Source organism: Dermacentor albipictus, chromosome 4, assembly GCF_038994185.2.
Source record: "Dermacentor albipictus isolate Rhodes 1998 colony chromosome 4, USDA_Dalb.pri_finalv2, whole genome shotgun sequence".
Lineage (NCBI taxonomy): Eukaryota > Metazoa > Arthropoda > Arachnida > Ixodida > Ixodidae > Dermacentor > Dermacentor albipictus.
Window position 1 is genome coordinate 134,578,389 of NC_091824.1, and position 25,782 is coordinate 134,604,170.

The following is a 25,782-nucleotide window of genomic DNA, read 5'->3' on the forward strand; positions in this document are numbered from 1 at the left end:
CTGCAGATAACTTTGCGGTTGATGCGCAGTTCGAAGTAACGGGTGCTACATACCTCCGGCACGAAACAAAGCAGAAGCACCGGATGTTTCTTAATCAAACAGCTTCGAGATTGGCGCGTACGTGCCATTTTGGTCAGCCAATGTCAAAAGGCTGATTGTGCGATGTTACTTGTTTTAGAACTTCCGTTTTAGATAACGTAATCAGAATATACAAAAGCAGCAACTTTGGTTAAACTTAATCTTAGCTTTAAGGAGCAGCTGTCCTTGAAGCCGGCTTCTGAATAACGCAGGCGTATATTGGGTGTCTGAAGAACAGAAATTTGCTCTATTAAGCACATACAGAGCAAGAATAAAATTAATATAACTTCTGGAGCAGATGGCTGTTCAAATCACTGCGAAGGTGCTTTTCAGAAGCATGATATCCGATACGAAGAGAACAAAGAATCCACTTTGCCAGAGATAAGTCAGGTAAGGTACATTTTATTGAAAAAAAATCATCTTTATCACAACGAGAGAGATAAAGTCGGCTTCGACAGCAGTGTCCGCAAATTGATAGACGCGCTGAACGCATGCAGCATTCATGCAGCGACGCGAAAATTGTCTCTGTGGAATGTACACGTATGTGACAACAACAATGGTTGGTTAGCGAGGTTCTATCTAGATGATTAACTAAACAGACACGCTAAGGTGTCCATGGCACGATACACTCTTCTTCAACACCTGTGCGGATGATGAGGCTAGAGGCCAAAAATAGATGAAAGAGCTTTCAGTGTAGAAAAACGACAGTTTAGAGATCCGCCGTTGTCTGTCTTTGGCAATTGACGTAGGAGGTTCGCGGCATACATTTTTTGAGCAGATTTTTAGTGTGAAGAGCTGTCTGTCTGCAAGGTTTGAAAAAAATCCTACTGACAGTTTGATAATGCCTAAAATAGCTCAATTTTGTTTTCTTACCAAGTGTCTCTTTGAATAATCGCTGTGCATACCACACAAATACAAAGAAAGGTAACTATAACATGAATACGCAGTCTTCAGGAGTATCAAACATAGACGTTGAGTCTCTCCTGCAGTACCCACTGTCCTGTTGTGAAATCTGCCCATGGTTTACACCTGCACTGTATCGAATGAACTAATCGGGGGCCCGTGGCACGTGGTATGCATGCAGAAGCCTGTGCTTGTGCTATATAGGAATAAGAATATGAAGATATGAAAACATGTTAAAGTGCAGTATAAGGGCAATTGACCTGACTTAACACTGACCAAAATTGTTCACGTGATTAAATCTGACTTCACCTTTGAGTGAGTACGCTTCCAAAAATTCATCCTGCTTGCTCAACTGTTCGACAATGTAAGGTATTGACCATTACAAAATAACTTTAGCGAATGCACTGTGACCTTATTCTTGCTAAACATCGACAAAGTCTGTGAGACAGAGTGGTTATTTGCCATATTTTATAATTTTCAGATGCAATCTCGTTATCAATTAGTTTTTCGAAGTGATTTCTCCTACCGTAATCTGCTATGCTGTGCTAGTAGCCCAGATTGTGTTGAAGTTCTCAGGTGCTCTTGGGGAAAAGACGAGGCAACATGAAGTTGAAGTCTCTTAACCTTATTAAGCACGCACAAAGAAATGCAATGGCTCAACAGCGTGTTGCCAGCCTTTCGTGCGATGCATCAGAAAAAAGGGTACAAGCATTTAACAACCTTTGTGCCCCTTCTCGCTAGCGCGACATGATTACACGTGAGACACCGCGCAGTCACAGGGCAATCACAAGAGTACGAATCCGGGCCAAAGCTCACTTAATACAGCACACGTACTGGGGTTTCTGCTTGTATAAATCGCACCAATTGTAACCACCATCCAAAGAAACGTTTATTCTTGGAGGTGGTATGGTTCTGCTAGTCATCGGGCTCGCTACTACCACAAACGTCCCACTGTCTCTCGCAGGGGCCGTAATTGTGCGTCGATGCATTGAAGTCACCACGAACTGCGCGAATCGCGGGAGCAGCACTTTCACACCCTTTGCTCATTCGCCAGTTCTGGTCTTTAGGGTAACGTTGACACCTTTTCGGAGTGCAGCATTCGTCCTGAATTGTCCGTAAGAAGGCGTGCACAGCGGATAGTTCTGACGAGCGTAGCACTTGTCACCACGTGGTGAAGTTGACAGTCGTGCGCGAAGCGATGTCGACAGAGGCGTGTTAGAAGCTTGTAGAAAACGTCGCGGGTCTGAGACAGTCGCGCAAGGGCTGGGCTGCCAATTTGGGTCACCACATGCTTGCGCCCTCTGGAACGCTTACAACCGCGTAGCGTGGCGAAAGAACATGAACCGTGCTTTTTCTGGCAGTCTTCCCGTATCAGCGACGTATTCAGCCACATAGGGCCTGCCGGACATGGTACCCCTATGAGGATACACCGCGCCTCTGAGATCGGCTACGTGTTTCCCAGGGCCTTCACTGCAGCCTCGGCGGTGCGGCTGGCGACACGCGCTGAGCAGCGGGGTGCGCTGCCCTTGGCGCTTTGTCAGTACAGCTGAGTGGTGGACACCGCCGTGCAGGACGAAGATGTGGGCGCCGGTTCGTAGGCGCAACAGGCATTGCTCCTGGCCACCATGCCGGTGCTGGCGGCCGAAGAGTTGGACCGGTGTCGCGAGCTGAACGAATAGCTCATCTTCAGCCGCTGGCGCATAGAGGAATGGCTGCGAGGGAGCAAAAAAAAGAGAATATTGTACCACATGAAGGACGCTTCAGCATTTGTGTTGCCTAGTAATAATAACACGCTAGCCAGCCAAAGAATGAAAAAGGACGCCCGTGGCTAATAGTGCCCGCGATGGAAAAGCGTCTCTTACAGACGACGCATACACCATGCTTGACAGTAATGGGTGGGTTAAGCAATCTAGACATGAAGAGTGCATAGTCCGAAGCGAACGTTTGAATATAGTGTCGCGTTTTTTCATGACGGTAATACTGTGCACGTTGCCGTGGCTAAACAAAATAATAATATGACGGTAACAAGTGCGAGCTTTTCCCAATTAGGCTTACGCGGTTACATAATATGCGTTTACGCTTGGCTTTTCCTACAACAATGAATAGTAAAAGCCCAACTTCATATATAATCCGAGCCGATATGATCCGAATCCATATATATGAGGAGCAAAATCCAAAGCACGTAATGATAACGCCTTCCACTGAATCTTCAGTAGACCGAAACGTAATTGCTTGCTTAAGTGGCCAAGATTCGCGCAATTTCCTGTTAGTCTATGGCTTAAAGTGTGGCGTGAACAGATGAAAATTCGTTTACTGCTCGAAAGCTTTACGTTCTGGCCGTGTTGAACTTGTTTGGAAGAAAAGGCAAGTATAATTTGTAATATTAAGAATGTGAGCGCAGTTTTTTTACCTTCTCTTCCTTCCCGTACTTGGCATACATCACAAGAGTGCGCACATGTGTCAGCGTGTGAGAGCGTGCTTTATTTAAGACTCTCATGTTTGTGAGCAAGGTAGAACAAATTGGCCGTAGATGAAATAAGTATGACCAGATGGCGCAACTAGAGAGGATTAAGAACGTACAAAAAGATTCTTCGTGCGTACGAAGCTCTGAACGGAGAGCGAAAAATCCGCTCGCAGTTTTTACGCCCGGGCTGGGCAGTCACCTCTAGCTTACCGAATCGCTTAGCGAACAGCGATAAATGGCCTTCTTGCCTTTTACATTTTTTTTTGTCTGAGCACTTCACGTAATCACTCCTGAACTGTAAGCAGGGGAGCTGAAGGCATCACTGCGTTTTACGCGTCGCAGACCTTTTCCAAGAACTTTCGAAACAGTTGCGCTCACAAGACAGATGATGTGAGCGCGCAGCATAATGCGCGCTCACACTTGTGCATAATGTAGAGCATGCGCTGAGCACTTACGTAATATACTTATCATACGCAAGGCTATACAAGAAAGGGAAAAAAAGAAAGGAAAGGTATCATACTCCTTTTCTTTTGTGACAAAAAAGCAATGAACTCCTCCAACCCCTATATGCCCCAGCTATAAATTCTCCACTAATTTGTCTCTTCTGGAGGCAAGCACATGATCCTTTACTCAATATTGAGTTTCTTTTTTTGTTTTTGTAGCTCTCACGCTTCTCGCAAATAAGCCGTGGGGCACCGTCGACGTTGCATTTCGCATTGGCCTTGATGATCTGAACTTTATTGGAAAGTTGATTAAACTAGGCCGCAACTAAATGTATGCACTCAATCGAGTAATATTCTATTACTTGGCGAGGGAATACTGTTACGTAGATCACATAAGGCAACGACTCAAGAAAAAGAAAGTCCAGACGCTGGCACATGACGAATGTTCCATCGCTAAGGTTGCTCAAACAGAGTATACATTGTGATTAATAACATTTATGCTTTCAGGAGATGAAATGCTGACAAATGAAAACTAGTAGTTTCGCCCGAAAGGCGAAGCACAGATTGCGATAGCAAATTGGTGGATAGCTGTGCGAAGTAAGGATAGTAGTTTTAGTGGCCGTATAAACTTGTTAGTAAGCGAATGCTTACTAACTAAATTAACAGTGATAGAATATGTAACCGTGAATGAACGAGAACTTACGAATGAACAGACACACAGAGACAGCACTGTTCTTGTGTGTCTGGTTCTTTCTACATCCTTGCTCAGTCGCACTTACACATTCTATCATAGATTCGAACGAACTAGCCCGCCAACGTATGTTAACTAAATTGGCAAGCACGGCGTCACGCGTGCACAGGTAAACATGAACAGATCTCGCCCGATGAGCGCAAAAACTCGGTTTTAAAATACTGGTGTGAGGAATTGCGGCAGTAGCAGCGATCGAGTTGACCTTCGTGCATCTCCCGCTTCAACGCGAGCGAAACGTCTAAAGCAGAGCGCATACGAAGCGACCGGCACTATGTGCACTCTGCAAACATCGCAGATCGCTTCGAAGATGGGGCCCGCGCGGACGCGCACTTTGGCCACGTTGCAGATCGCTTTCGAGACACACGAAAATTAAATTATGGGGTTTTACGTGCCAGAACCACTTTCTGATTATGAGGCACGCCGTAGTGGGGGACTCCGGAAATTTCGACCACCTGGAGTTCTTCAACGTGCACCTAAATCTAAGTACACGGGTGTTTTCGCATTTCGCCCCCATCGAAATGCGGGCGCCGTGGCCGGGATTCGATCCCGCGACCTCGTGCTCAGCAGCCTAACACCATAGCCACTGAGCAACTGAGAGTTACTGTGTATGGCTCCCACTAAAGCCCCTGCATCTACGCGCCACCGCCGCTTTCTTAAGTAGCGACAACCTTTGTTGTGCGCCGTCTTTTCCCCTCACACCAAATCCGGTTCCGGCATTTCCGCTTCCGGCATTTTCGCTTCCGGCGTTTCCGCTTCCTGGAGTTGCGCTGCGAGAATTACCGCTCCGATTGCAGACGATGGTGAGACGCCCGTGCTAAGCAACCTGTGCAAATCTGAGCTGCTCGCACTAGCCATTCCACCAAGCGTCATTCGTGTGCATCTACGCGCTTGTTTGCGTACGCTGCGCCCGCACGCTTTGCCTGTCGTCCTCTTTCGGTGACAAAGTGCGCAGAGCCATGGGCTGGGGCTGCATCATCGGCTGCTGCATGTGTCCGGAATGTTGGAAATCACCCGCCCCGGCGCCTCTCGGCGATAACGACCTGGAATGACTCACCTGTCACTAACACACTAACACATTTCGCAGTGCGCATCTGCTCGCGTCATCCACACAATTCGCCGTACACCTTTGCACGCGTTACAACACGCGTTACAACACGCGCACACGCACCAATTCACTGCACACCTCCGCTCATATCGCACCAGAAGAGCACACTTGTTCTCACCATGTCACTGAATGCCCTCAACGCAAATTTGAACTTGTATTTCATAGCTTCACGTCATTGCAGTTCCTCACGTAGTGCACGCACTTGAGACGTTCGTTACCTTCGATCTGCCGTACGAGACAAGTTCAAACTCAGAATCAACAGCATAAACTATATGCGTCTGCCGTACAAATTGGCGTCGCGAACTCCTTCGCTAAATTCCCCTCCAGCCATACGTGCTGGCTGGAGGGGATTTATGCTTCAAAACAAGAAGAATTCAAAGGGGACAAGGTGTTGTATTCCGCTGAAGTAGTACTTAGCAGTCGCTGTTTTCCAAATGCACGAAAAACGGGAGCGGTCTCCAAGCACCTAGGCACTACATTACGCTGTACGTTGTCTCTCGTGGCACAAGCCGTCGCAGATTGACGCGAAGCAGCGATCATGACCAGTTCGCCGATTACGATAGGTGGTGGTTCTTGGATGGAATCGCATTAACAGTTTCAACCGCAGCTCTCTATCGACGCGAAAGTAAACAACGCTAAAAAACATAGCGTCACTTCCACTCGGAACAGGAAGCTGAAGCTACGCAAGTTCCGCTTGACGCCGGAAGGGGGTGAGAAGGAGAGGAGCGTGGAGGAGGAGGTTAGGTTGGCGGTACTTAACCTGGCCGGCGGTGGCGCGTAGATGCAGGGACTTTAGCCCCCACAGGGAGCCATATACAGTAACATTAGGCAACGGGTCCCTACGGCGTCCGCCAAACGCGTCTACTACGGCGTCCGCCAATCGCGTGCCCAATGCCGTAGTTGACGCCGCGGTTATCTCCACTCTGTACGGTGCGGTGGGCGAGAAGGACATCACGGCACCCTAGCATACGCCGGAAAAGAACGCCCTTCCTCTCTCGCCTGCCTCCCCTTCCCCACCCCCAGCCTTGTGCGCGACAGGAGTGCGCGCTTCCGGCCACCGCTCCTCGCTCGCGCACACGAGATTGACCCCCGTATGCAGAACTGCAACTTAAGTTGAAGCCCATGCTTGACTTGATCTGAGTGACGCCTATCGGGAACGCGCCGAAGGAAACGCAGTGAGCGTCTTTGGGCACGTTAACGCCAGGCGTCATCTAAATCAAGTCAAGCATGGGCTTCGACTTAAGTTGCATTTCTGCATACGGGGGTGAGCCGCGTTCGCCGGCTCACCCTCTCAAGCTTTCACTCGCACATTCAGCATACGGTGCGCGGCGACGGTTTTACCGCCCTTGGACTTCATTCGGAACCTCATGGCGACGGCAAATATGCGCCTGAAGTGTCCATATAATTGCTATCTCAATAAACTGCAACGCTTCTTTTACCTGCTTCACTAAAACTCCTCTTTTCTTTCGCTGTCACTGCCCCGTGCATGTGAAGGCATTCATTTATCCCAATACTAAGAGCTTTATCGAGTAACGACGTTTCTTTCCGTTGTGCTTTTGGAAGCACATAGAATTGGGGACGGTCTATATGTAGCGGAGGAATAGTTAGGGCTCACTCGTTTATCTTCTTAAGTTACGTACGCCTGGTACTAGCAATTAACTCAGAGTGCTGTGAGGTATTGCCGGTTGATTTGATTCTAGTAACGCTTGTGTTCTAATGTGTACCGTCATATAGCGCATATTCTAGAAGTCATACGAGGGTGATGGGTTATTTTTCTTCTTTTATTTGTTTGGGAACGTTCATAGTATATACGCATGACGCAATTGAGATAGCAGAACCACTATCAAAAGTGCACGCAATAGCCAATTGAATATATGAAATTAACCGTATTCTTTGAACGATAAGAGTTAACGCTCGCAGACGCATTGATCGGCCACTTACATCTCCTCCATATCTTCTCTAATCACGCTCTGGAATGCTGAGGTCACATGATAGCGTGCAGGGAAAGAGGAAAGAGAGAGAGAGAGGAAGAAAGAAAAGACCAGTTGTTAGTGAAAGCTCATTTTTTATTCCTGTGACGTCAGTATATAGCAGCACATTTGCTAGAAAGGGACTACTGACTTATTTTTCCGGAATTCAGAGCTAAGGTTCTCACTCATTAAAAAAATCACAAATACGGAACAAGAAAATTTGTTGGTTGGTGGCTTGCTGCGATAGAATTGAAATTTAGAAATTTTGTACAATAACAACTATGTGATGTTTACACGCATGTTTTGTTTTATTTGACAGAAGGCGCTCCGTATAACCCGGTATATATGTGACAGCGCATCCACGTGTTGCTCCTTCTTTCAGGGCATCTATTGGCAGCAATTGAATGCAAATTACCGACGTTTCGCCAAATTACTCTGGAGATATTTACCGTTTTTGCGCAATATTATTAGCGTTATAACCGCTTCCCAATATCAGCCTGTTCTTGTTATTGCGTGTTAACAAACGTGTTCTGCGCAAGTGTATACAAGTTACAGGGCAAACTTAGAGTAGTGTCTCATTCACCTTAATGAAAAAAAAAAAACCTAACACGCTCCAGCTAAAGAAACTATACTATATATATATATATATATATATATATATATATATATATATATATATATATATATATATATATATATTATATATATATATATATATATATATATATATATATATTATAAACTGAGTGAATTATTTTTCCCCTACGAATGCGAAGGCGGGTAGGCAAGACAGACAGGTATAAGGCAATCAACATGTTTTACCTCGCGGCAGGAAAGGCAGAAGTGTTGCAAAGGAGGTGAAGGATTACGAATATCGCATGCACGCGCACAGTTTCTGAATAAACGAAAAGGCTCAGAAAGTAAATTGCGACGCAGCGCAAGAAATAACGAGCCATTCCACTCTGTGAAGGTAGATGACCAGCGAAGCTGTGTAGCACGCGGCTAAGAGGCGACACAGAATTTTGAACAAAGGTACGAACGCCCTTATTGTCATGATCGGTGGTCATCGCGACCAAAGGTACGCACACACATTCATTCGTTATACAAATTCGTGTTTTCATTTCGCGATATATTGAGGCAAAGAATTTGAGATCTAAATCACTGCACCGACTGACAGCGGGCCAGGGCAGTCAGCGCCTTCTCAGAGGAAGGGGCAGTATACGGGAACGCTAGCATGATGAGTGGCAGTGGAGCCGGCTTTGGAAAAAGACGACGACGAAGGCGAGAGCGATATATTGGGGCAAATAATTTGAAACCGAAATCACCGCAGCGACTGACATTGAGGCAGTGACGTCAGCTCTCTATGATTTCATGAAACGCTAACTGTTAGCGCTAAACACATCCAGTCCGACATGTTAGAGAGGGCAGGATGTAAAGGCGACATGTACAGCAAAACGAACTGAAAATGTCAGCCAGTGGCAGCGTACCGATGCCATGAAACCCAGAAGATATCGCTTTAAGCATCGAAGTGCGTCAGCTCATTCTCTTCAATTGAAAAAAAAAAAAGAGCGATAGCTCCATAACTGCGCTGAGAGCTCACAGTATTGGTATCGTTCTCAATGCTTGCGGATACAGACGCCATTCTGCGCGACTGTTGCTATAAAGGTACGTCCAAACGCGTGCGGTAATGGCTGCAAGCGGCAAAAAGCGCCAGCATTGGCATGGCCACACTTGTGGACGCCCTTGTCTCCACGGCACTTACGCGAATGACTCGCTCTCAGTTTCAATCAGTGCGGCTGGGATCAGCGATGCCGAGAGAAGGCGGTAGTTCCTCCTGGCACTTGCCCACGTGAACGAATCCGCAGCTTCTGATTGGTGTCCCCAGTAGTCAGTAAGCGAGCGGCAGGCCCCTAAAATAGCTCCGAGGCCCACTCGCTTCGAGGCACACACACACAAAAAAAAAAGTTGCCGCTCGCCTGTTTTCGCGGCGGGCTTTCTGCCGCCTGCCGCGTGCGTTTTTACCGACTTGTACTGTGGAAGGTACATTGATGGTGGTATACTCAATTTGATGGCCCCTTTTGTGTTTTTCCACGAAGCTTGAATCAGCAAGGGATCGAGTACTGGCCAAGAGGCGCTGCCGAAGTTTGGACGTGCAACTAAAGTATGCTGCTGCTTCCGTCCGGTACTGGCCACAAAAATGGCACGACATTTTGCTCGCTACGTCCAGCCAACTCTGTACATGGCCTTGCGCGTTGCGAGGAGCGCACGCGTGCTCACGTCACATCGGCGCATGGCCAGTGCGGTGAGAAGCTGCATACATGTGCCTCAACATGAGCGGTGAGTTTGCTGACGAGAAAGGACAGCACGCGTACTACTAAAAACTGCTTCTTCCGCCCGCTATAGTCTGCAATATAGACTAGTGATTCTAAAGTCGTTGTGCATGTTAGAAGGCAGGGGGAGGCGTACAAAAAAAAATGCATATGTGATCTTATGTCAGTCACTTACAACGCTCGCTCGTGTCTGAAAATTAATCTCGAGCACTGGAATGTGACGCCATGTTAATACTTCGTTATTGCAACGTTTGCAAAAAAAAAAAATGCGATACTGACAAATTTGATCATTAATGAAATAATACACGCCTTGGCAGTGTAGCTTTAATATGTCTTCTACCTTAAGAGAGCAGGAAAAACAAAACAATGTGTGCGTGCAGGGGGAAGCGGGGTTAGGGTATGTATATGTGTGTTTGTTGGGGTTGGCTAACTATTTCCTGCTATCTTGATGCACCTTTTTCTTTATTTGCTCGTCGTCTGAATTCTGCGTTTCTACTTGTGCATCACGCTAACACCAGTGTGCAATTATGCACAAAATATTCAGATAAATGCGGCCCATTATCTTTTTATAGGACTGGATCGGGGCGACTTTCGGACTATGTTGTAAGCAAACAAGAAGATGACTAAAGAGAAAATTGAAAAATAGGATAGTAATAAATATCTGATCATATCGCCGAGGAGAAAGATCGAATGGTGGCTACGTAGAAGGTGTACTCACCCTGATTAGCGGTCCTATCAATAACTGATTAGTATCCCATATCGCAGCCTGTTAGAAGATTGTTAGAAGGGCCTCTTTCCTCCCAGTGGGAATAGTGGGTGCGAGTTCGCTTCAATTCAAACGACTGCTAACGTTCATCAGTTATTAAAGGAAACTGCTATTCGACAAAGAAAAATGAAGTATTAGGGACTCGCGCTGCAAAAGGCTACCTTCTAGGTAATGGAAGCAGATATGTTTAACTGTAACGCGAGGTAGCCGTCGTACAGAAATATGGTCTGCTATTTTTGCGGAACGAAATTATCCACCCAAACGGGCAATGATCGACCAGGTAGAAGGATCTAACTTAAAAAAAAATCACAGTTTCGCCCGAAAGGCGCAGCATTATTACGATAGCAAATTGGTGGACAGCTACACTAAGTAAGGATAGCATAGCGTTATCGGCCGTATAAACTAATAAACATTCACTTGGGAACTAAATTAACAAGCATGGCGTCACACGCGCACATGCAAACATGAACACATCTCACTCGATGACCACGCACACGTACTCGCTGTCAAAACGCCGTAGTGAGAAAGCGGTGCAGCAGCAGCGAGCGAACTGACCGTCGTGCCGCCTCTCAGCTTCAACGCCAACTAAGCGGCGAAAATACAGCGCACACGAAGCTATCACCTCTCGCGAACTCTTTTTCCATCGCAGATCGCTTTCAAGATAGAGCCCGCGTAACCACGCCACAGGCAACAGCCGCCAGAGTAGAATGCCCCTCCCTTTCTCTCCTCTCTCCCTATGCCTTGCGCGCGACGGAAGACGGCACGCTTCCTCCCCGCTTTCTTCCCTTCATGCGCCCAAACCAGCGCGTCGCAAATGGAACGTTCCCGCCCCGTGTTCGCGGTCGAGGCTTGCCTCTTCGTGCTAGAGCACAACTACTCAAGCTGAGGGTTGGTTGCGTCAACTTGCACGAACGTTTATACAGACAAGGACGTGTGACAAGTCCATTGTGTACGTCTTGTGACTGCTGCGAGACACTTCAGCACCTTATATTTGAGTGTCCCGCTTTCAGTGTGCAGCGCATGTCGCTAGTGAGAAACTATCAACCCCTTGGCCTGCGGTGTGCGACACTCGAGGAATGTTTATACCCCAGTGGTTGTGCGTCTAAATGTGATCAGGCCCATCGCGCCCTACTTACCTTTCTCGAGTTAACTAACTTAGGTTCACGTTTGTAGCGTGAACATTCAACATCCTGCAGTAGCGTGACCTTCAGTGACCGGCCCTACTGTGTGTGATCTGTACTGTGTTCTACTTTAGTCTTTAGACTCGTCCTGTTGCTCTTCCTTTCCTCTTTCCTCCCCTCATTCCTATCTTTCATTTATGTGTTGCTGCCACCTCCCTTCAGGAGAGTAGGCAGGTGTTGTGCCCCTTCCGATGGCAGTTGCCAGCCTCGCTTTCCCTTTCCTGTTAATTGTGTATATGTGTTCAAAACAATTATAATTCAAGCGTGCAAGACTGAGCCACCGTCGTCGGCGCATCATCGCACGCTTTAGCTCCCACATAGAGCATGCAGCGCGCGGCGGCTATGTTATCGCCCTTGGACTTCATGCGGTACATTACGGCGACGGCAGAAATGCGCCTGCAAGGTCGATATAGTTACTATCACAATAAAAGAGGGCGCTGAACACCGAAGAAACTACCTAATAAACTGGACGGGTGAGGGGCACGTTAGGCAATATAGGGCTCTAAGCATCCAAGAAGTGCATAGAGCTGCTCTGCTTGACAGGTCGCAGAAAATACAAGAGAGCGAAAAAAAAGAACCAAGAGAAAACTACAAATACAAATGAAACGTGCTGTAGAAAGACTTACCACATCAGGTAGACGGTGACAGCGACGAATATCACGAAGGCAGAACCCACTGAGATCATGGCGTACATCCAGAAGCTGTATTCGTTGTCGTCTGAAACGGGAGGGCAGGCGACACGAGAATGAATATGTGACGCATGTCTGTTGTGCAGTTTGATATTGTACTTCTACGAAAGAGGTATTTGCTTAATTTTCTGTTCTCTGTGACTTTCACGACTGCCACATTCAACACGATACCTGCCATATTGCTGTTGCTTTATTATTATTATCATTATTTTTATTTTTGCGAAGTTCTCACAGTATTTCTTGACGAAAGAAAGGGACGTCTTTGCAGCAAAGTGGCGCCTGTCTCGGTGCTGTCTGAGAAACCTTATTGGACAGAGTATACGCATTGCGCCACTGTTCTTTCGGCGTGTGGGCTCACTGCACGCTTGGCGCGCCCTATCCTTTAAAATGTAAATTTTGAGAAGTATTACTCAGATATTTCTTGCAGGAATTCACTGAATATTTCAACGCCATGCTTAGAAGTGCAGGTTTTGACTCCCTCCTGAAGACAACATATTCCTTTAGGGGAATAAACCAAAGAGGCAGCAAGCAAACAAAGAACACGCAAACAAAATATGTGAATAATAATAAAGAGTAGATATAGTATTTATTACTGTTATTATTATGTTTTAGATATTATTATATTCAACGAGTTTAGGTTTGATTTTGTCCTGAAAAGGATGTAGTCCTTCCTAGATGAACAGGTAACGAAGACGACAAAGACGGAGAAGAAGAGGGAAATATGAAGACACGGAGAACCGTAGTAGCAGCTGATTAGTGCAATGGTAAAAGTCTAGAAGACTTTTACCATGTGGGGGCAACTTTATAAGAATATATTCCTTCAAAAAAAAAAAAAACGAGCAATAGAGCAAGCGAAGAAGAAACGAACAAACAAACAGGAAAATATGCCTCAGCTGCATTTCTTCACGGCTAAATCGTGATTATAAACGTTCACTACAACCACGCAAATCAGTTCCATTCGCTTTTTGTTCCAGAATTTTCTGAATAAATTTCTCAAGCATCAACATCGATGAGCTTGCTTACTTCGTAATCGTAACAACGCCTGCGTGCCAGCGTCAATTTGCATTTCCTCTCGTCGTTGTCTAAAGTATGATAACTTTCCTGAGAACGTACGAATTCAATAAGCCTTCGTTCAGGCAACGGAAGCTGAGGCATTATGTAAATTTTAGCGAGAGCACAAGAAGAAACAAGAAAACAAGTGCAAAAGAAGAAGAATGTCGACGGTGCAAATGAGAAGTTGCCAGCTTTGCGGCCCTAGGCCCATCTGGAGCAGTTATGATTGCCGGCTTATTTACTGCGTGCTAGGCTGAAGGAAACAACAACAACAACAACAACAACAACAACAACAACAACAACAACAACAACAACAAAACATTTCTGTTAGATGTGCACAAACTCTGACACAGCAGACTAGTACCCAACAATAAAACCGCATTTTCTAGTACTCGGCGTCTTCAATGCTCTCATTAGAATCTACAGAGTCTCTCATTCAAAAGCCGCCCATTTTCCTTTTCTTCGGATTATTTGCGTTGTCAAGCGAACTCCCACACAACATTCTTAAAGAAGCTTGAGTAAGTGAAAACCGGCTTCATCAGAAATTAAAAGAAATTTTTTCCCTCTCTTTTCAACATGCAAACAAACACTCATACGAAATCTAAGCAAAATTGTTCCTCACTGCTGCCTGTTTGGGAGCTGGCAAATTAGAATAATAGTTCTCGCAGCTTTGTATGACGGGCGCAGAATGTAAATTTCGTGATTCAGCGGTACGGTTAAGACTGCGCAGATTATTATTCCTCAGATGCACACCTGTAGTGTAAGGAAAAGCCGCACGGTCGAGGACCGCGGATTGTTGCCATTAGCGCGGAGTTACCTTAACAAAGGCGCATTACCCGACAGACGACTGCTCTTGCATTCCGCCTCGAATGCAAATGCTGTCGTTATGTTCGGTGATCGGATTTAAATAAACTCCCGGGTCGTGGGCTCAGCGCTTGTCCCGTCACTTTCTTAGCTCTTGTCCGTGTCTGTGCCTCGCTGTTTACTCATGACGAAGCTTAACCAACTCGCCCAAACGTCAGTATTGTTAAGGATCGGCAGTTGACCCTGAAAGTTGGTCCTCAGGAGCGCTATCCCATAATGGTAAAGCCATCATGCAGGCTGTGTTCGACATGCTATATATAGTACATGGACGTATTCTCCACAGTGTTCCGTAAAATAGGAAAGCGTAGCTTTGGCAAATGGGACTAGACTTCGTAAGGTAGACAAGGGGATTACTTTTCCTGTGCGAAATGTTCCCGCAATGGGCCAGGAAAGGAAGAAAACTGCACCTTTCCGGCCTGTAAAAGTAATTTAGACGGCCCACTGCGATTTTCACATGATCATTTCACTTCGCATATGGCAGTCGGTGAGAGTCTCGCTATTTTTTTTTTTCCTTTTTAGCCACGAGCCTGGCTTTTGCCGAAATTAGCCCTTCAGAAAGACGCAATGCCAAGGAATGAAATGCTTATTCATAGACTTTGAAATTAGCGCAGGAATTCCGGCTACCAAGCTAGCACAACGACATGAGAAAAGAGGGAATATGGAACTTTCAACGTTATGCTGAGATACGCCATGTCTCCTTCCGGGTGCTCAGCTATATTTGCGCTGCCAGTGTTCACGTTTTTTTTTTGATGAATTACAAAGTACTGAGATGGTTTTGTTTCACGAAGATAGAAGACAGTGATCACAACTAACCATATCCAATATAAAAACCGTGATTCTAATAGAAACAGGTAATTAGCGTCACTTTACCACATGCAGTAAAAGAACGCCGTAAAGTCGCAAAGCGCTTGCCTCAGCCGCCAATTTCGACTTCATCAACTACCACCAGGTCACACACAAGCCAAGAAAAGGATTTTTTTTTTTTGCGAACATTATTGCTGTACATGCAGTTCGAGAGGGAGAGACTTTTCCCTGGGGGGAGCACAGTGCTGCATCCGCTACAACGACGGCAAAAACAACACAAACATTTACGTTAGAGCAAAAGGCATGACAATGTTCGTTCCTATAACAACGGGAAGCAGAGCACAGCAACGAAGAAACAATTCTTGCGTCTCTCGATGGAAAAGGCGGGAGACAGGAGGGCATGCGCGTTTCCCGCCATAAGGGATAAAAGGAGCGCGCCATTTATCAGGGCGCAACGGCGTGCTAGAAGAAGGGTGTGACGCGGCGAATGAGTATACGGGGTACAGCGCGCGAACCGGCAGAATGTATGCGTGGCCAACATTCTCGCGCGCCCGGGCCTGATAAATCTCCACATTCTCCGGCTGTGGCCGTGAACAACGAAGGCACGGGCTTAGCCGCGATGGCATTTGGCCGTGAGGCTGCTGCCGCCGCCGCCGCCCATATGCCTTCGCACCAGACGCCAACCTCCGTACGTCACAGTCGCGCCTTCTGTGGTGTAGCTTATACGCGTTTCTCCGTTTGGCTTTTTCTGCATGCTAGTTTCCGCCCCACGTTTCTTTCTGCCTCGCACGAGTTGCTCGTGGGGTTCCTCGGTGTGTGATCCTCGCGGCCGTGCAAAGGATACAGAGGGGCCATACCGGGCAGTACGAGTCACAGCGGCCTCCAACCTCCTTTCCCCGCCCCCTACGCCCTCCCCCCCCCCCCCCCCTTCAAGCCCAATGCCTCCCCGGGGGGACATCTGAGCGCACGGCAACTCGCACGTGCCACGTAGATAGCGTAACGAATAAACGCCACGGCGCGTATCTCTCGTCCGCTTTCGTGACAGGATAAACGGCGGCAGCGAGCCCACGGTTTCGACGGGCATGGCCCACTCTACGTCAGACGGGAAGGAAGGGAAAGCGGGAACGCCACCGTGCCAGAGAGTAACCGTGCGCCCCGTCCTGCACGCTACACCCAAGTGAAGTCGCGCGTAATCAAACTTGATCGCTTACGCGCCGGAGTCGCTAATTCGGTGCACTGCTTAGGAGGCTGAGGCACGCCGCGTTCTATAAACAAGAGCCCGTGTTATTAGAGCGTAGTGCCCTAGAAGTCCTTCGAGATGTCTGTGCTTTCCTTTCCTCGTATGAGGGAACAAGAAGGCAGCCTTTTTCGTAGGTTTCAAGGACAGAGCGGACAACTGTGGCTAGACTTGGCCATCCAGGCGTTCCAAAATTGTAGAAAATGAGTGTGTCTCTCACGTTCATACAAAACATGGAGAAAGCGGGAGATGGAAATTTAAGACGATGAGCAATACGGGAACAAAGTAAAAAGAGGAGCCTTGTTATCGTTTTGCTCGTCTTGTTCTTACCTCGTTCTCGTTTTGCTGAACTTTCTCATGTTCAGAAACTTTAGGGGGCTCGGTTATCAATACAAGCCTTCTAGCATGGACTGGAGCAAAGTATGGTCAACACCGCAGTGACGTATAAGCTTTTCATGAAGACAGTACCTGTGGCTCCAGTAAACCATTAGCCTCTTTTTTCGTGCCTGTGGTGTATAACATGTTCTTCTCTCATTGATATGACTGGTACACTTGCTTTGCAATAAAATTGCATCTTTTTATTTTATTGTGGCGTTAATCTAGAAGTTTTCTACCAATACTGACACCTCGACTAGACTGTCACGTTTAACTGACAGGGATGGTGTGTAGAGCTCTGACCAAATTCGTATAGCTGAGAGAGCCAAAATCATGCCTATATACCTAACTCCTTAATTTCCCAAATTTTGACCACGTTTTCCCGTTCGGTAACACGCATACGCTGTAAATAGGTCTTCGTGTAAGTTAGAAGAAGTTAAATTTTCTGGCGCAATTCTGGCAGACAGTAATAGGAACACGGGAAAAGAATGACGCCTAATGAAGGGCGAAGTTAGGCACGACTTTGTAGGCAGCTAGCTCTCCCAGCACTGCGTGCAACCCGTACCGGGCTTCAAAGCCTCTCATTGGTGTCTGCGCTTTTCCGGGCTACGTTGCCCTAAGCGTGGGCATCAGGAGTAATTTAGTTCCAGTTTGGCGAGTCGCTGGAAATGTGCGCGCTTGGAGCTAGAGTGACACCAGTCTCAAACTCAATGCTTTGAGAATTATGTGATTATCTGCTTGTGTGATTTAGCTCGCACAGTTTTGCGCGGATGCTTAACCAGGACTACAGTTTAACGACACGTTGCACAGGCAGCGCGTCTTTTGTTTCATTTTAAGGCATTGCAAAATTGGGATTGGCAGCGCCGCAGGCGTGCCTATTTGAAGCGTCGACAGGCAGTTTGCGTCAATGCTTTGGCAGTGTTGCAATGATAACGCTTTCGTAGCACTTCGTTAACTGACACGCGTGCCCACAAAGCTGCTAACATCTGCTCCCGCATGCGCAAAACTTTCTGGCGTCACTACCATTTTCGAGTGGCCATCGCCGTTACGATAGTAGTCATAAAGGTTGATATCGCGAGTGGTATAGGCGACAGAATGGCGGCCAATGACGAAACCTTCTTACACCTAACAGAAATTCTGCGAATATATGGGCGCTGAAGCAGTTTGTCTTTCGCTGGCCGTCTTCGCTAATGACATTGCCGTAGCGGGCCATTAGGAGGCGTTCTAGCTAACAAACTGGAGTCGAATCCACAGAGCCTTTCGATAGTCTGTCTGCAATTGGAAGGCAGCGTCCGATATTAGAGAGCTTTAGTTCAGCGTCTTTAGCGCAATAACCAGCTTAGCAGAATAAATTGTTACGTGCAGCACGCGAAAATGCGCCCGCGAAGCACGTTAAAGGACCGATAACGTTCAGCGTACGCACGCTATTTTTCAGGTATAACGTTACTGGCTTCGCGCCGTTAGCGAAGCGTAACAGCGTGGCAACAAGGCGGTGGTCGCGGTCGCGCGCTTCGAACTGAATTTGGTGTTGCTCATGTAAAACTCAGTTTATTCGTAGTAAACTAATGAGTAAAAGGGATTTCGCTTGCTCTTAGGCCGCTTCGACGTCATCAGCATGTTACAGATAACTTTGCGGGTTCTGATTTCGAACGCTTCAAAGCCTAGTAAGAGAAATTTCTGGGATGTCAATGCCACCTGTCGTTGAGGTCGAAAGTTAGGCATGACAACAGCTTTCTTTTTCTGAGTTCACAGTTCATCGGCAGGCATGGGAAGTACAAGTATACCGGGTTCCCGGCTATCATAGCGCTGCTTCTTGCACATTTCGCACGCACACGCCAAGCTTGGCTAACAGATAAAACCCATTATGTGCACAAGGTATGCAAAGTTAAAGCGTAACTGAACATTGTTCCCAGGACGTAAACAACGCTGTCATGCTATTCTAAAACTCGCTTTTCGCTAAGTTTGTTTGCGGGACAATAATGTTATTTCTCTTAAACCCCGCCATTACGCTAACGCTAACTAGAACTGTCTAAATAGTGCATGTCCAGCATTGCGATTGACTAGGATTGGCTATTACGAACAACTCTAGCTTAACACACATATGTAGATAAGGAGGCGCTTCGTGAATGTCCGCCTTGGCATGCATTAAAAAAAATATTGGTTTGATTTCTGAATCAAATTTGAGTATAGCGAAGCAGCTGAGGCCACTGACTGCCATGGGAAAATTGAAAGTAGTCAAAAATATGTTTGCAAATTTATGTCATTGAAATATGTATTTCCCGTAGAATATGAGTACATTATGGCCGTATATTCAGGTGATCCGGAGTGGAATTCGACGACAAACGCACTTAACAACCGTCAGTCAAGGCGGCGGAGAAATGCGACGCAGTGCCGCGACCGACTGTATGTGCGCTGATCCGTGTGGAGCCATGCCGCCGATAACGTAGTTGCCATGAAACAGTACATTGCGGGAAACCTCGCGAAAAACTGCTTTTCTGGTAAAACCTATTTCGTTAATTTTGTTTGTGAGAAAAGATTCCAGTCAATCCTGACGCTTTCTTAATTCATATCCTTGATATTTAGGTTCTTACTTACGTCACGCTGCACCTTGATCGGCTCTAGCAAAGCTCCGTTCTTGTCGAGCGCATTGTTGCAATCTAAGTAAAAAAAAAAATATTTGAGATGTCAAGTATGAGAGTGCTTTGATTACCTACTTGGCGGTTGATTACATAATGCCAGTAATTCAGGCACGTCAGACGGCATTACTTTAGAATGACAGCGACCGTGCACTGACTTTCGTTGTTCGTTTCATATTTCCTTGTTTCAAGTTATGTTTTAGGGGGCCATTCTGTCATGACAGCAGAACCGTGGCATTTTTCTCCGCAAAACTGTCATTTTCTTTAAATAGAAAGCTACTTAAACAAACCATACGTGCGCTGCCATAGAGATCGGGCCAACGCCGTATACTGCCTCATGTGTGCATTATACTGACTGAAAATATAACGTAAAACACTCCCACAATAAAGCATTCAGGGTATTCTTGCTTCCCGTACGCTTCAACAAACATTCTTGCCAACACTTCCATCGGTGCCAGAAATATTTGGACCGTCAATTTCCAGGCATATGAATTCGGTGCCCGTGTCACGTTCTCTCAACGAATAACTTTTTCCTGACTAAACTTTGAGACGAGTTCCCTTTTCATGTGCAACAAGGTGGAACTTTCCTCTGCTCGTCATAGTGATTTCGATTTCTTTTCAGTGAAAACCCTCCTGAAAGGAGCTATACTTTGTACGGTGGAGCTCGAGTTCATCGTAGAAGAAATTCAGACGAAGGAGTAGAGAGAGAGAGGGGCAAATACGCGCTCGCGAAAAGATACGTATTCCGTCCTGTCACGCGTCTATATTTATGCGCCCGTACAGTCTGAGGTCCTACATTGCTGTGTCAAAATATGCTAACACGCTTCTAGAACTCCAGACCCCTGAAGTTTATATCGCAAAAAGTATGCGATGTATTCTGATGCTGACATTCTATGACGAAGCCTATAGAGCCATCCTGTGCTTCCCCAGAAGCTCAACAATTGAAATGCGATGGGGGTTTCGAGACCCAGAATTTCAGACTGGATACAGATGTCGAACACATGTGTCGTCCGTTGACAAAAGCCGGAGTAACCAGAGAAGATTAGTTAAAAAAAATTGTATTCGAACGAGACGTAAACCGTCATTCGACGTTCCTTTGTTGTGTGCAGTTTCACGCACATACATTCGTGTTCCCGCTGTTCTTCTTTTTATTGATTTATTTTTTTCCTTTGCAGGATGAACCATGCAGCAACCAGCTCAAGTCAATGCAATTCTTCTATTGTAGGCGCACAACAGCATGTTCGCTGTCCCGATTGGGTACTGCATACTTTAACGAATCGGCTCGATGGGGCTAGATGCGTGGTGAATGCAGGTCCAGAATATCCTTCCATGGGTGTTTTACAACCCATGGGCCTGCTTATCCGGGATAACCTGAAGCACGCCGCGAAAGACAGAGTGGTACAGCGGTCAAGTGTTGTTATAAACACGAAAGCGAGGATGTTGTTTTGATTAGAGAGAGAGAAAGAGAAAAAAAATGGCTGTGGCTTAGGTAAGGTTAAGCCCAGGATGCGAAGCATACTAGCCTTTATTTTAGTTGTTGAACCACTGTTTAGCCTGGTGAACTGCTGTTGCTTGGCTATATTTGGTTCGGCTAGACGAAGAAACAACTCATGCATTACTGCTTCGCCTTCAAGAGTGGAACGCGACAGCGTTCCCGTCGACCCGCCAAGGGGTGTAAGACAATGGGCTACAGGGCAGCGACTACGCGCCCCGCATTGGACGCGGTGAGCGTCGAGCAAAGCAGCGTTCGGCGCGGCAACGAAATGCGCGCCTGAGCAAGAGACGCACGACTTAGAAACAGCTCGTTTCTAAGGCAACACTGCATTCACTAGAGGCGCTTTTGTACCGCTTTGAAGCATCGTGCTCGTGGCTCAGTGGTAGCGTCTCCGTCCCACACTCCGGAGACCCTGGTTCGATTCCCACCCAGCCCGTCTTGCAAGAGTTGAGCCAAAGCCACTTCCCCTCTGTCGTGACGTCACGGTGTCACGTGGTTTCAAGGCGACACCGCCGCGCCTGAGGAGCTGGGTTGAGCTCTCGTAATATGCTTCGCATAAAAAAAAAGCGACAGATTGAGTCACCTGCACGACCTGTGCACAATATTACGACATGCGCGACGAACGTGGGACCGCAATCACGCTTTCAACCGAAGTGACACAATCTCTCACCGGCGTACCTTCATGACGGTCATTAACAGACAGCTCGAGGCCACGTGGACGCCAGCTGCACTGGTTGTGCCAGCCCACGAGAAACGGTCGGTGCCGAACAATCTGCGATCGCCGCGGGAAAGCTCGAAGCATCAAAACGAACGTCCACGACAGGAAGCTGTCATTGCCTTTCCGTTCCACTCCTGCCACCTCGCCGCACTTTCCGTAGGAGCCAGGACATCCTGTGACGTTTGCCCGGGCCCAGCCCCTGATCGCGTCAGAAGTCGTTACCAACAGCCATTTCAGAAGTTGAGCCATTTGAGAATGAGGTTACAATTTCCTGCAAGCCCACTGCTTTACGCGCCAACGCCGTACGCCTGGGGCTGCAGGGTCGATAGGACTATAAAAACCTCGTTTCAAACGGCCCTCGCTGCGAGATGGTCAATAGGCGGGGTGCGCTATCCGCAGTTCAGAGGTCCCCAATTTCCTCTGCATGTATGTTTCCGTTTTATTTCTCCGTGCAATCGGCGAAATGGGCAAATGCAAAATATGTACGCGGAACATTAAGGACACTGTCTTACTATTTTGTTTGACTGTTTTTCGTGTTCTTTGTGTTCGTTTTAATTCTTGCTTATCGCGAAGGCCGTACCGAGACTTTGCGAATTTACTCTGTTCTGCCGGCCTGTACTGTCATATATTTTTGTGAGTTAAAGATACAATGATGACAAAATAGCAACGCTCCATAACCTCACCCGATTGCCCTTACTTGAGCTAGCTTCAAATGGCGTCATTCTCGCCTCCCGGGCGTTTCGAGCCTATAAGTTTCATCTGGCTCCCCCTACCATTGCAGGCGCCGGCGATTCTGGGCAAAGGGGTCCTTCGCCGAAGCTGTCTTCGTTTGTTGAAGCGCGCTATTCGCATGAGCGGTATACAGCTGCATGAAAGTACGTACATCATCATTGCGAGAAAAGAAGGTAAGGTGTGTATAAGTTTATGGCAAGAAAGGTCGACAATGTTATTATGCCTAGTTACATTATAGTGAGTTCTTTAGAGGCGTTTTTGAGTTCAGTATAATGGCGAATGCGAAAGCAACATTTCCCACGTGGTGTGGTGTCTCTCAGCAATCTGCGTGTTTCCGTGTTTGCGACAATCAGACGAGCATTGAATAATGCGTATTACAGAATGTCTTGCATTAATTTATATCACCAGATTTATTGGCGCCTAAAAATAGAGTGCAGCGAACTTAAGGCGGCGTGTTCACTGCTATGTCGCGATAGTGACCATACAGCTGTTTTCGAAACTACGGCCTCGGCATGCAGGATCTCTTAATACCTATATGGGGGCAAATACATTTAAAAACTAAGGTGGGGGGGGGGGGCACAGCTTAGAGAACAAGAAAAAGTGAGACCGTGTACCAGCGATTTGCGAACCCCGACGTGCTGTCAGCGTGCGCTACCGCCATGCTAATCGATTCCTCCGTTTTCACTACGTCATGCCCATATACGCTTGCTTACCTTCTTTGTAAGGCCTGAAACGAAAACTGCGACAGCTACGCTTATACAGTGATATGTGGCGAAACAACCTTCAAGAATGAAATGACTGCCGCGCAGACTTTTAATATGCTGTAGAAGGATCGACATTTGGGTGAGTTGTTACTGGTTGAACATCTTGAAGGGGCGGTGCCAGACGACGAAGACAGAAGGCAGGAACACAGTGCCGTCCTGTGTGTTCCTGCCTTCTGTCTTGGTCGTCCTGCGCTACCCCTCTAAGATGTTCAACCTTTAATATGCGCACAACAGCCTTCGTTGTAAGACTTTTATCAGCAAAGTGCGGGGATTACGAAAAGCTCTTGTGTCGACACGGCTGCAGTGGTAAAGCAACGAAACGAAATTACATCATACATACGCGTGAAAGGCATCACTACAAGCACAACGAATAAACGCACTGATGCGAGGAAACATGAAAACGCGCTACATGGCTCTCTGCCGAAACTGCGGTTGAAATGCTGGCGCTGACGCATTAATCGAAGAAGCCTGCCTTTCAGCCTATCCTGTGGGCGTGCTGCAGTGGTCGACTGAGCTGTGAGCGTTCTCCTCCGCCGAACTCCTGCGTGTGTCGCTGTGTATAGTGAGTGGCTATTCACGTGACCGCAGCCATTGATCTAAATTCTGGCCGAAAGCGTCCGTAATAAACGCTTTGTTCCACAGTGTTCTCTTGGAATACTTATCGATTTATTGACTCCTGGAATAAACCCCACCTCGTATAACGCCGTATAGGAGCGCTCATGATTAATTTTCACTGCCTGGGATTCCTTAAAATGCGCTGAAATCTCGGCACGAATGCGCGCATTCCCGCCAGCTCAAAAATAAAATGCAGCCGCGACATCTGGGAAACAATTACCGGAGAGTTCCCGACGAGTAGCATAGCAATTCCGCTACAATTTGACCAAAAGTTAACCCACAAAGCTAATAATAATAATAATATATGGGGTTTTACGTGCCAAAACCACTTTCTGATTATGAGGCACGCCGTAGTGGGGGACTCCGGAAATTTTGACCACCTGGGGTTCTTTACCGTGCACCTAAATCTAAGTACACGGGTGTTTTTCGCATTTCGCCCCCATCGAAACCCACAAAGCTGTCTATAGTTAGTTTGCAAGTTGAACAAAAGACAGCCGAGTGAGGTTTCGGCTGTTGTGCACTGAACGAACAAATGTGGGTGCCTCCAAAAGAAATTATGTTCACGTGGAACTCTCTTTTCTCACATTTTCATTGGCGCTGTGCCTGCGAAGCTGATTCATCCACATTCCGTACCACACGGCCAATGCGCCGAACAAGATGGAAAAAAAAAAATTGTGCCTCGAGGTCATCCTGGAATAAACGAAGCAGTTTCTATAAAGCCAATATCGAAACATTTGTTCATCCCCTGAATGTACATACGTACTGCGAATAATTGAAGGCTACGATAAAGCTTTTGTTTGCGTTAGTTGACTCATAGCTGAAACACTTTGAAAAGTAGTGCAAAAAACATTGCGCCCGTCCTGTGCACTTGTGCCTTTCTTGGTCCACTTTTTTTGCGCTACTCGTTAAAGTTGTTCAAGGCTACTGTCAGGAGTGTTTGAAAGACACATCTAGAACGGCCATGACCAATCTGTTCACATGCATCTAGTGGCACCACTGCTTTCAGGATAATCGACATCTTCTCCCTGCAACGTGTCTAAGCACCAGAGTGAGATTTGAAAAAAAAAAATATTTGTTGGACGTTTTTTCGGGAAGATGAATTGGGTGATCGAAATTTCATCCCCAAGGGCAGTACTGGCAAATCTATACAGAGGAAAATAGTGGGTCGGGACAGTACAACGAGTAACGATATCTCATTACAGAAAAACGCGCAAACTTCGCGATATCGTTGCCGTTCATATAAATTTCGCAGTGGCACAACGACAACAGTACTCAGAGGTGCACTAAAGTCAGCGTACTCTCACATCGGCGCACAGTTCTGGGTAGACGCACTGCTCTCTCCATATGACATATCCATAACACGCAGTGAGGGATCAACACTATGGTATGCGCACAAACTAATATATTCCTCAGACGCTCACTCTCGTTGCCTGCCACTCGTCACCGAGATGCGCACTTCATCACTGTCACGGCAGAAACAAAATGTCGGAACAAAAGAACGCCGCGCAATCTCGTCGGCAAACAAACTGCCTCAAGCTAGCGCCCCGCCGAGTATGAGCTATGCTCTCAAAAGTGCGGCCACGAAGAAAACTAACTTGGCGTGGCAAGCAGCGAGGAGGACAAACACACAAGCGTAAGAAACGTTGCAGAAAGTGCGGCAAGAGCGCGCAGGCGTCGTTATAAGGCAAACAGTGGAATGCGGGCGATATACTTGTCTCAAGTTGCTCCTCCCTTCCCTATGCTCAAGAAAACCGAAGGCCCCATGCGCGAGACAGCGCTCGGTGTGTAATAACAATAACGAAGGGTCGC

At 47.0% G+C, this 25,782-nt stretch overlaps 1 protein-coding gene across 11 annotated transcripts in view; it reads right to left on the reverse strand.

Annotated features, from left to right (window-relative positions):
* Window positions 1–449: 449 nt before the first annotated feature.
* Window positions 450–25,782, reverse strand: part of LOC135898392 (thrombospondin type-1 domain-containing protein 7A-like) — an 818,428-nt gene continuing 793,095 nt past the window's right edge. For all 11 annotated transcript variants that reach the window (XM_065427299.2, XM_065427298.2, XM_065427295.2 and 8 more), the window contains 2 exons: window positions 12,618–12,708; window positions 450–2,693 (listed from right to left, as the gene is read on the reverse strand). In XM_065427299.2, coding sequence (XP_065283371.1) covers window positions 2,519–2,693; window positions 12,618–12,708 — 266 coding nt within the window. In that variant the 3' untranslated portion in view covers window positions 450–2,518. The remainder of the gene's footprint in view (window positions 2,694–12,617; window positions 12,709–25,782) is intronic.